Here is a 12,514-nt window from a genome sequence, read left to right on the forward strand (position 1 = left end):
GTGTCTCAGTTCTCTTAATTCCATCAACAGCTTTGTTACTTCATCTGAGAAATATGAATAGTGCTGTTCCTACTTACTTGACATGGTTAAGAGGAGAGTAGAATACGACAATATTTTATAAACAGTGAAGTGAAGCTCTTTACAAGTGGCATTATTTCTTATGTGGTTTATTAATGTTTTTATGTTAGGACATAAGGTTGACTTTCAAAGAATATATTTCTTCTGTCTTCGTAAAATGCTTCATATGTGTTTGCTTCTCTAATTTGGCACAATTCTAGCACTAGTCTTTGGATCAAAGACACTTGTGTATTAGTTACAGCTCTGTCATGATCAAATTAGTACTATGACCATGGACGAGTAAGTTACTTTATCTCAATGAGCCTCATTTTTCTCACCTAAATTGCCGATGGCACCTTGGAGCTAGAAATTTGCTGCAATTTTAATTAGATAAGAAGAAACAATTATTTTAAATAAAGGATGGTAAAATGCTCTTTCAGTATAATGCTTGTGGGACTGGAGTGCTTCAATCTTTCAAGAGTGACTAGCATGTGCTTAACTTAATCTTAATTCTGAGATTATCTTAGGCATTTCTATAATTTTAAAAACATAATTTACTGGTAGGCTAACAAATTATTGTAGCCATTTTATTTATCACTTAAGTTTTAACCATTTAAAATACTAAGTTTATGCTCATATTGAGACATTATTAGACCACAGAGAATTTATTACTTCAGCATCTATAGCTTTCATTCTCCTTATCCTCTAATATAACTTTTTGTTTGATTTACTAAGCACAGGTACTGAAAATGTTATCTGTGATCTTCAAAAGCATGAGAATATATTTATAAAATTTTGTAAAATGCAGAGAGCTACAAGGTATATTAAACCTATCTTTGTTATAAGTAAACAATATTTAAAATATATGAAAATATTGATTTTTTTGATAGATCATATCACTTTGGAAAAAATAAATGCATTTCCTAAAAATGTAATGGTGGTTTTGTTTGTTTCAGATGGCAAAATTTATAATGGTCTGTAGGTTGAAAATGTTGTCTGGTGAATATTCTAAGAGTGCTAGCTTTAGAAAATCAGTTTGGAAATATTTCTAAAATAAAGTATAAACTTTTTTCATTATGACACTTTGGAGGAAAGGTGACACACATTTGCCTCTCTCTCAAATGTTGATGGACATAGTCAAATATTAAAATATGCACTGCTTAAGTAAAGTCATATACTGGATTACTTAATAATTTCAATTCTATTTTAATTCTTTAAACATGATTGGTTCTACATATGGGAACCTTTAAAAACCAATGTTTACTTTTATTTTGATCTTTCATAGATTAATGGCAATATAAGAAGTGAATTAAACATGTAGGCTCGTATAAATATATAGTAGGAAGAAAATATTCTCAAACCTTATGAGAACCTTTATTTATTTTTTTTTTTTTTGCTTTTTTTCTTTCCTAAATGTGGCAATCACATTTTTTAACCTTTGCAATGCAGGATTGACCTTCCACCCACACATAAACCACCTCCTGTGTATGAAGAACGATCCCCACCTTTGCCTCAGAAAGACCTATATCAGGTATGTGTTCATGACTACACATAAGATAATGTAAGATACAATAAAAAATACTAAGCCATTTATATTATTTCTTTCAAAATGTTGTTTAGTCTTTATGCATTCAAGATTACATAGCAATACCTAAGTTTTTAACATCTCAATCACTTCTCTGAAACATTTAAGAGATTGAATTTTGTCAACAAACAAGAAAAGTTATGGCTAGTACAGATAAGACAAATCAACATTATATTAGGTTTTTTACTAAATACTTGTTGAAGACGTACTGTTAATACAGTTTTATTGACATACAGATTTATTGTAAAATAAAAAGTAGAAAATGAATATCTATTGAGTAGCATGAAGGGCTTCTTTTCCTTAGCGTGTACTGTATTTTATTCTATTTTGGAGTCAATTCATATTAATTCATGTGAAAGTATTGATTTAGTGCTTTTATCTTGTATTCTATACCTGTAATAATGTGCTGTACTTGGTATTTGGGAAAGTTTAAACTATCAATATTTGAAGTCTCTGATTCTCAACTTTAGTGGGTTTTTTTAATTTGTTTGGTCTTTTTCTCTATTACCCATACAACATATCGGATCTCTAAACCTGTACTGGGGTTTTATAACCTCTGGGGGAATAGTCTATAATACTTTCCTCCTAAAGTATGTCCTGTATCTTTAGCCTGAATAAGGCAAATCATTAGCCTATCAATTAATTGAAATTTGGTGGAAAAATTTTAAAGGAATGTTTCTGCCAACCAAGATGTTTTCATCTTCTCTTCCTTAGCTGACCATATAGTCAGTCTACTGACCAAGCATGGGGCAGGAAGGACCATTCCCTGGCACGTGCACCAACTGTTAGCAGATGCTAGCTTTGTCATCTTGCACAGTTAGGTGTCCTGCTGGTGAAAATGTGCCATCTTTTCAGACCTCTTGTTTTCAAATAAAGAGTATAGTCTCACATCTCTTTTGGCAAATAAATGAAATAGACAAGTGGTGTTAAATGTCACAAAATTCTTAGCTGGAGATGTTGTTTTTGTTTTTTTTGTTTTGGTTTTGGTTTTGGTTTGGTTTTTTGCCAGTTAGATGACTGAAAAAGTAGCTCATTAAAACATTCTGTAGATTCCTAGATGAAGTCGATCTACTTTTCATAATCAATTACCTATAGGTATTAATAGTTCTGTAAATTGCCTATTTGCATCATTTTTCAAATTTTTGGTTACTTTTTGAACTTTGCTTCTCAGATTAAGGAACTCTGTGAGGTGGATAGTAATCTTTTGTATTGTATTCATCTCTTATTTTTTAACCTTGTAGTTAAATAAAAACCTTAAGTTTTTATTTAGTAAAAATCTGTTTGTCTCTTTCCTTTTATTTGTTGGAAGTTGTGCCTTGTCTGAAATAGCTTTTTTCCATTTCCTTCTCTCTCCCTGAACTAGAGTGTAAAAAAAGTCTTAGAAAACTAATAGTTTTATGGTTTATGTTTCATTTTAATCTGAAACTATATTAAACTTGATAATGAGGTAGAAACCTGTTTTTTTCCCCAATGGGACGATCAGTTGTCCAAATATTTTAAATTACATGTACTTTTGCATGGTTTGAGAGCACTTTTATCCTAAAATAAATTCTTATACATATTAGATCTGTTTCTGATCTCTTAATTCTGTTATATTGCTATGTCTTGCTCTTCTGAAACCAAGATATTGCTATTTCAATTGTTTTATAATATAATTTGATAGTCAGTAAATTCCCTTATCTCTATTCTTCCTTTCAGAATTTTTCTTGACTTTTCTTTTTCCTGTCTACTTCAAAATTACCTTCCCAGATTCCATAAGAATTCTATTGAACCCATTAATTACTTTATTAAGAATTGACAACTTTATGATAATGTTATTTCTTTCCATCTAGAAACCAGATATAAGCCTCTATTCTGGTGGTGGCAGTGGTGGTGGTGGTGGTGGTGGTGGTATGTGTATGTATGCTAGAATAAAGTCTCTTTTCTGTTATGTGCTTTTCACATTCCTATTAGATTTACTTCAGGCATTTTAAGTACTTTGATAGTCACTGGGATTTCTCTTCACCCTCCTCCCGTGGATTTTTTAAGTTGGCTGTTATTAGCCTATAAAAATGCCTTTTTAAAAATATGAATTGTATATACAGCCTCTGTTATCAAATTTCTGATTCATTCTAATGGTTTTTCATTTTATTTTTTTGCATTTATTAGGAATATAATCTATTTGCTGCAAATGATGGTGCTCCATTTTATCCCTTGCATATTGTGATTTCTCAGGGGAATACATATGAGGGGCTTTCTTATGTTGTTCAGTTTTAAATCTGATATGAAATAACTGACACTAGTATAGAATTTCCTTACATTAAAATTTTGGAAAACACTGCATTCTATTAATAATGCTATTTTTTGGCTTTGAATTGGAAGAATTATAAAATATTGTAAAAAATATTTTCCAAACCTACTAAAATGATCTAGGGAACATTTTCAGAAAAACATATTTAGTGTTTTGAATATAATTGGATTTCTGATATGGAAAAATCTGAATGTAAATGTAAATCTTTTAGAATATTCTGTGTTTCAGCCTAAAGTAGCATTTAATCTTAGAAATCATGACCAGGAGATTCCATGGAATGGATATTTATTTGACTCTACTGAGAATGATAATAGGAATTTCAATCTAGCAACAATATTATGGGGAATGAGGCTTTTGAAGATATTTTTACAGTGCTGACATACCATGTTAATAAAAGCTTTTCGATTGCTTGAACTATCATGAGATTTTCTCTTCTATTTTCACAGAAGTTACCTGTCAGATGATTTTTGGTAAATTTTTAATTTTTAACAACCCTGAAACTGTTTCATGAACAGTATTTCATGTATAAGAATACACATATCAATTTTCATGACTTAAGACATTTGGTTTATATATACACAAATACGTATATTTTTGTGTATATGTATATTTGTTTATATATACACAAATATATAGGTATATTTGTGTATGTGTGTGTAAATTTTCTATGTGATGAAATGTAATATGTTCATAAAGTACTTGTATGAATGACACAGAATATAAAAAGTTTATTGATATGTTTTTAAATTCCCCATAGCAACTAACCTTAAGAAACTACCACTTGTAGCATTTTGGTTTAGTATTGAAGAAGTATTTTACTAATTATTTGAAGGCTATTGAAGTAGTATTCCTTTTCCCACTTATGTATCTGTGTGAAGCTCTTTTTTCTTTGTATACTTCAACTAAACAACATATTATGGTAGACTAAATGCTGTAGCAGATATGAAAATCAGACTTTTCTCTTTTGACCCAGATACTGAAAGATTTATAAAATTTAGAAGATACTATTTATATTAACATACAATAGGTGTCCTATTCTTTTAAATGAATTAAATTTTTAAAAACTCTTAGTTTAAGTGAATAGCATGATAAATTTAGCTAGCTATTACTCCTGTAAATGAAAGTGCTTTGGGTTCTCAAAATGTAAAAGTTTATAAAGGTGTCCTGGGGCCAAAAATTTGAGAACTCCTGTTGTAAACTGTAAGCAGTATGAAGGCAGGGATCATGTCACTGTTGTTTAGTACCATATTTTTAGTTCATGACACAGTGCTTGGCACATGTAAGTGCCTGATAAATTTTTTTTTAATTTGACAGATCAAAATTGTATATATTTATGATAAACAACATGCAATGAAATGTTTTAATTTATGTGGAATAACTAAATCAAGCAAATTAACATATGCATGACCTTACATACTCTGATATCAAACAGTTTTTGAATGAGTAGGTGACGGAATTAAGCCCTTCTTTATATCCTCTTCAGTTTATGATCTGTGAAAATTTCTCTATCGTTTATAATATCCATATCACAGGTACTATATTTCAGTGTGTTTAATGTCAGTGTCTATAATATCAGTGTATCAAGTACGAGATAGCAACATAAAATGTATGAAAAAGAACAGAGAAAAAGAGACTATAGAAATATTTTAAGATGTTAGTGATTATTTTTATAATGGACTTCTCAGTGAATATTATTTTTGTTATATTTTCTGTAGTTTCTGTTTTTTCTGCAGTGCCTTCCTCTCCTCTGTAAGTAGCCTTTTAGCATAGGAAAATAGAGATCTATTTGAACACCTGAGTCACTGGCCTGGAGTGTTAAGTTGGTCATCCTGGTTATGCATTGTGTCAGCGATGTTAACTATCTGAAAAAACTGAATTTCTTTCCAAAAATTTACTGTAGTATATTGCATTCTTTAGCAGATGTTTGTAAATATTCATGATAGTGTAGAAAAAGAATGTTTTTACATTTTTTGAGGTGTATAGATAATACATACAAAACAATATAAGGAGGTATTTTCTAAGGTCTCATTCCCATTCCTATTTACCCTACTGCATCTACAGATAACCAGTTTTATTAATTTATTTGTCTTGGTACTGTTTCTTTAAGCATAGACAAGAAAACACACACAAACACACTGAGGTGCATTTTTATTTATTTCCCCCTTTTATAAGAGGTAATGTATACATATACCATGTTATATATCTTGCCATTTTCTCTAAAATATACTGGAGTTCTTTTATTATTGAGATGCGGAGAACATTCTCATTCTTTTTTCTGTCTACATAGTATTGGAATGTGTGTATATTACAAGGCCTGTAATGTCAAAAGATTTTAATAAACCAATGATGCTATAATGAATAGTCATGCAAGTATAATCTGCAGGGTAAATTTTTAAATTTGATCTTGCTACATCAAACAGTAAATGTATTTATAGTTTTGATAGATATTGCCAAATAATCCTCTATAAGAATTGTACCATTTTCGACTTCTACCAATAATATTTAAAAATATCTGTTTCTCCACAACCTCACCAATAGTATGTATATCTATTACACTTGTTTATTGCTAATCTGATAGGAATGGCAGGTACATATGATTGTAATTTTGCAATCTTTTATTAGTTTCTGCATCTTTTCAAGTGTTTAAAAAGCGATTTTTTTCCTGAAAATTGTCATTCTTTTGTCTTTTTATTTATTAGACAAAATTATGATGAACTTGTAAACGTTTTGTAGGTAGATGTGAAAATATTTTGTTTTGATTCCAGCATGAATTGTATGTGCATTGCTCCATGGTACCCAAATCTGGCAAAAACAGTTTAGTAAAGATGAATCATATATCCCCATTGGTTTATGTTATAAGAAGATTAAGAAAAGCAAAACAATTATGCCTTGAGCTCAAATGTTACTAAACTTTGTGGTTTTAAGAATTTAAGTTCAAGAGATAAGTCCCTCCAGGTATTCTGTTACAATCAGACCATATTTCATTTAAGCCTTTCTTGAACCCATTCACTTTTCTACTCTGTATAGTTTCATGCATTTTCATTGTATCTTTTTAAATGTCATTTTTCCAATACATCATTGCCATCTTTCAATAATAATTTTTTGGTAGGCTTCTTTTGTTAGTTATCATTGATGGTCTTATTTTTTCCCAAGATCTGAATATGTTTCCAGACACTACCAGTAGTTGTGATCTTTGGGATTAGGGAAGGGAGGAAAGAATCTGATAGAAGAGTTAACATTTTTTTCCAAATTATAGGAAAGTTTATGACTGAATGGATTATTCAAGTAAGTATTGAGTGTTTCTAGCATGGTATTCCCCTTGAGTAGAAAAAAAGTGTTTATCTTTCATACTGCCTTCAGTTAGTAAGTACTGACAATTATTCAGACAAGTAGTGAAAGTATTGTTGGGCCTTATTCTACTCTGAGGTGGAAAAAAATTTTTGTGATCAACAGAGCTTGGATAAAATAATGATTTATAAACTAATTTTAGTTGGGGAAGGCCGTTCAAAGAAAAAAGAAATACTATTTAAAAATCTAAATATCTAAACATGTTTGTCAAGAATCATAAAATTAATTAAAGGAGATACAGTTGTAACATGTAAAGTATAAAAGATTGATGTCTTTATCATATCGAAGCTTTTGCTATCTATTTTATAAATGAGAAAAAGATAAGCCTACTTTATGAGGTTTTATAGGGATTAGCAAACTAATATATGCTACATCCTTCGAATAGTGCCTGACGCACAGTAACTATTGTGCATCTGCGGTTGTTATTTAAAAAGAAGCTGTAGGCTGGGTGCGGTGGCTCACGCCTGTAATCCCAGCACTTTGGGAGGCTGAGGCGGGTGGATCATGAGGTCAAGAGATCGAGACCATCCTGGTCAACATGGTGAAACCTCGTCTCTACTAAAAATACAAAAAATTAGCTGGGCATGGTGGTGCGTGCCTGTAATCCCAGCTACTCAGGAGGCTGAGGCAGGAGAATTGCCTGAACCCAGGAGGCGGAGGTTGCAGTGAGCCGAGATCGTGCCATTGCACTCCAGCCTGGGTAACAAGAGTGAAACTCCGTCTCAAAAAAAAAAAAAAAAAAAAAAGAAGAAGCTGTATGATTCTTGATAAAAATATTAAAGATGCTAAGCAGTTAAATTATTTCAATAGAAAAACAAAACTGATGCTACTTTGATTTATTTAAATTCAGCATATATTTCTTTTGGAAATATTGATACCTTTATTATAAGCTTAGTAGTGCTTGAAATGAAACTAGAATATATGGAGTCTACACTTTTTGATTCGTAGTAGTGTTTTGATTTTCTTCTTTGTCATTTATCAAATAAATACTTCTTGAATATTTAATATGTGCCAGTACTGAGAATATGTAGTTAATAAAAAGATGAAAAAAATTGTCTGTGGAGCTTACATTTTAGTGATGAATGGACAATACCTATGATGACAACTTTCTTACTTTTTAAGAAGAGCTTTATTAAAGTATAATTAGCACACTAAACTGCACATATTAAAAATGTAAATTGGTATGTTTTACATATACTGCGCACACACACAATATACCTGGCAGATATCACCACAATCAAAATATTGTACATAGCCATCATTTCCAAAAGTCCTAGTGCCTCTTGGTACTCTCCCCCCTCTAGTTCTTTATCAGTTTCTCTTTCATATTCTTGGGAAACTAACCACTGATCTGCTTTCTGTTGTATATTAATTTACGTATTCTCGAATTTTACACAAATTTTATACAATATGTTCTCTCTTTTGGTCTTAATTCTTTAACTTTATATAGTGATTTTGAGATTCATTCATGTTGTGTTGATCAGTAGTTCATTCCTTTTAGGTAGCTATAATATACTACATTTTGTTTAAATATTTATCTGTTGGTGGAGATTTTTGTTTCCAGTTTGGGACTATTACAAAGTTGTTATGAACATTTTTGAACAAGTCTCTGTGTAAATATATGCTTTTATTTCTCTTGGGTAAACACCTAGGAGTAGAGTGACTGGATCATATGGTAAGTGTGTATTTAACTTTCTAAGAAAATACCAAACTATTATGTTAAGTGGTTTTACCATTTATGTTCCTATCAGCCATGTGAGTTGCTTCCTACCCTTACCAATACTTGTTGTGGTCAGACATTAAAAATTTTAGATATTCTAATAGTTGTGTGGTTGTATTTTATTTAAGTTTAAATTTGTATTTTTCCTAGTTACTAATATGTAGAACATTTTTTCATTTGCTGGTTTGTCATCAGTTTACATTCTTTGCTGAGGTATCTGTTCAGACTTCATTTTTATTGGATCATTTTCTTATTTATGAGTTTTGAGAGTTCTTTATATATTTTAGATACCAGTCCTTTGTTGGCTATATGATTTACAGATATTTTCTCCTGTTCTCTTGCTTGTCCTTCTCTTTAACAGTGACTTTTTTTTTTCTTGATATGGAATCTTGCTCTGTCACCGGGCTGGAGTGCAGTGGTGTGATCTCGACTCACTGCAACCTCCACCTCCCAGGTTCAAGCAATTCTCCTGCCTCAGCCTTCCGAGTAGCTGGGACTATAGGCACGTGCCACCGTGCCCAGCTAATTTTTGTATTTTTTGTATAGATGGGGTTTCAACAAGTTGGCTAGGATAGTCTTTATCTCTTGACCTCGTGATCTGCCTGCCTTGGCCTCCCAAAGTGCTGGGATTACAGGCATGAGCCACCTCTCCTGGCCAACAGTGACTTTTTAAGAGAAAATCTTAATTTTTATGATGTTCAGATTATATGATAACCATGTAGTGCCATGCTTCTATCTCTGGAATGGGGATATGGAGAACCTAATTTTGTTGTCATTTTATTTAATCAAAATTTGATTGACTCATGAGTAAACAGAAATAAGGAACCATTGAAGTTAAATGTGGTAAGCAAAGTACAATGAAATTTCCTCGCAATTTCAGAGCACCTAGTAGCTTTCTTTATAAAAGCACTCATGGTTATGTATTGGCAGCAATTTATTTAAATGAAGTCTGGACAGAGAGCTGAACTATTACAAACGTTCAGAGCAAAGCAACTAAATTGTTGTCAGAGAATGGCCATATTATTTGTGAATTAAATTTTACATAGCCAGTATCAATCTAATTTTACTTTGAATTTGGCCATTTAATGTTCATTTTATTCTGGACAGATGGTTTTGTTGAAGTTCTTTTGATATGTTAAAAATAGAAAATTGGTCTACATATGGACTTTTGAGAGAATATCATCAATAACACATTAAGATAAATGTTACTCATATGTCCAGACTTACAGTGTTCATTCATTTATTCAGTAAATTTTAGTAAACATTGCTCAGTGATTTTTTGTTTTTAGACTTCTCCTTTAAAGTAGATTAAATGATGGCGTCCTTGGCTAAATTAAGGCTTCCCTAAATGGAGAGTTGTCCAAGGTAGCTATCTTCATATTGTGACATGAGCAATGCCAGTGAGACCTCAGTGCCTGCCTTACTTCCCAGGATTAGAGATTAATAATATCTGTTACTACCTGTTTACATTAAAATACCAATGGGGAGACTGTCTCAGGCTACTGATTATTATCAAGACACTCCTTGTGTATTAGCACAGTAATCTTATATCCTAGAATGTTTAGGATTGTCCTGATTTTACATATTTATGTTCTAGTGCCAGTATGTATTTAAGTCCATCTAGCCCGACTTTGAGTTCCTAAATAATTATGGTGTTATATTAACTCCTGTGATAGTAATTCCACTGAAAACATGACTTTTCTTTGAGACATTTGTCTTGTATCACCAGCCCTCACTGGTGCTTAAAGCTCTCAGTACTCTAAAAGTGTCTTAGAACAAATTTATTGAATACTTAGCACACTTTTGTTTTTGAATCTATTCAGATGACTTAAATAAAATGAAATTAGAATTAAAATTTTCATTAAAATAAAATTTTTATTGAGAAGCATCTTAAGTTTGAGGAAGACATGTTTGAATGAATTAATTTAAATGTTTTTAAAGAGTTCATTGGTTAAAAAAAAAAAAAAAAGACCATAACTTTTTAAATCCTACAGTTTTGAAATAATTTAGAAATACTAAATGAAATTCAAGATGCGTTTTGGTTTAGAAGGATTTAAAATGCCAAAAATTAAGAAAGTTTTAAAAAATAATTGAATAAATGGAAAAACATTCTAAAGGATTTGTTTGGGGGAAAGTAGTCATGACCACAGTTTATTCTTGGTTGAGTTGACCTTAGTCATTTGACCTGCAGCCACCAAATTATTTCATTTTCTGAGAATGGGAATTTTTAACCCCGTTTGCCTTGGCAACCTGTCATGTAAGTTTCCATAGTTACCAAGCTACCATAGTTCAAATTTCCTGTTCCTAGGCATGATAATAGACACAGTTACCTCTCTCTTTGCCCACAGACATGTTTTCACCACCGGTTAAATTTGGTTGTGGCATGATTCCAAACTTATTTTGCTGATTTCTTGGCACATATTCTCAAACCAAGATGTTCATCCACTTAGTTTTTTGTACAGTAACATCCCATTATTTGATTTATTGATATTTCTTAATTGGGAATATGTTCAGGGCAAGCAGCCAGTTGGTAACTCCATCTTTTTAAATATATATCACTTGCTACTTGGGAATCTTACCCTGAGAAATAGGCCCCAAAATAACGTATGTGCATTCTTGGGCATGTAAATTAAAATTAAATCTTCAAATTCAGATAAAACAGCATTTTATTACTGAAAAGTTAATAAGACCCACTGTTTTAGAGGAGGGGAACTATCTGTAGTGGTACTTTACTTTGAATCATTGATACTGCTTTACAAACATTTTTCAAAACGCATTAGGCCTGTTAAAATTATTTCCGTATTCACTAACATGTCACAACTGACTTTCATTACCTTTGATAGCAAAATACATGTGTTACACATTCATATGCAGGATCATTCTTTATGATGAGTTTCCATGACAACCAAACAAAAAACTTAGAACTTGAAATATTTTAAGTTCTTTTAGGCCTACTTTTGGTTTTTCAAGAGATCCAGCTTGAGTTTATTTAACATAGTTTATTTGTCTGTTTTTTCCACAAAGCCAAAGTCCATGATGATTTCTTATTGTTCCATTGATTGGGGAATGTAGTTTTTCTTTATAATTTTAAAAAACAGTACTAGAATTGCAAGGTGAAGGTCACAAGTAGGTAGACTTGAATACTCAGTATAAAGATGACATTTCCAATGATTAGGTTTGTCTGATAATGAGGCTGATACCTTGCAAAGTAATATTGACATTGTGTATTGGACTCAGCTGTTGTCTGTTGTTCTAGCTTATAGGAAGCATTTCTAGATTGGGAATAAAGTTAAGTTTTAAGGCCCCTTCTAATCCTGCTACATCTTGACTCCTTTTCTTCCCCTGGAAAAATAATATAGGTGGTAGATTGACAAGTAACATTGGTATTACTTGAGACCAATGTTCTACATGTGATTCTGAGTGTAACATTTAACTATACAATTGATTAGCTACTGGGTCATTATAAAAGCACACACAATAGAAGTAACAAACACTGTTCTGTAGATGTTTTCAA

General features: G+C 31.5%; 1 protein-coding gene across 3 annotated transcripts in view; it reads left to right on the forward strand.

Moving 5' to 3' along the window:
• NECTIN3 (nectin cell adhesion molecule 3) overlaps positions 1-12,514 on the forward strand; it is a 127,420-nt gene that overhangs the window by 74,615 nt on the left and 40,291 nt on the right. For all 3 annotated transcript variants that reach the window (XM_012460939.3, XM_012460941.3, XM_064374592.1), the window contains exon 7: positions 1,507-1,588. In XM_012460939.3, coding sequence (XP_012316362.1) covers positions 1,507-1,588 — 82 coding nt within the window. The remainder of the gene's footprint in view (positions 1-1,506; positions 1,589-12,514) is intronic.

The sequence above is a fragment of the Aotus nancymaae genome, unplaced genomic scaffold, assembly GCF_030222135.1.
Source record: "Aotus nancymaae isolate 86718 unplaced genomic scaffold, 86718_ANA_hifiasm-v0.15.2.pri h1tg000011l, whole genome shotgun sequence".
Taxonomy (NCBI): Eukaryota; Metazoa; Chordata; class Mammalia; order Primates; family Aotidae; genus Aotus; species Aotus nancymaae.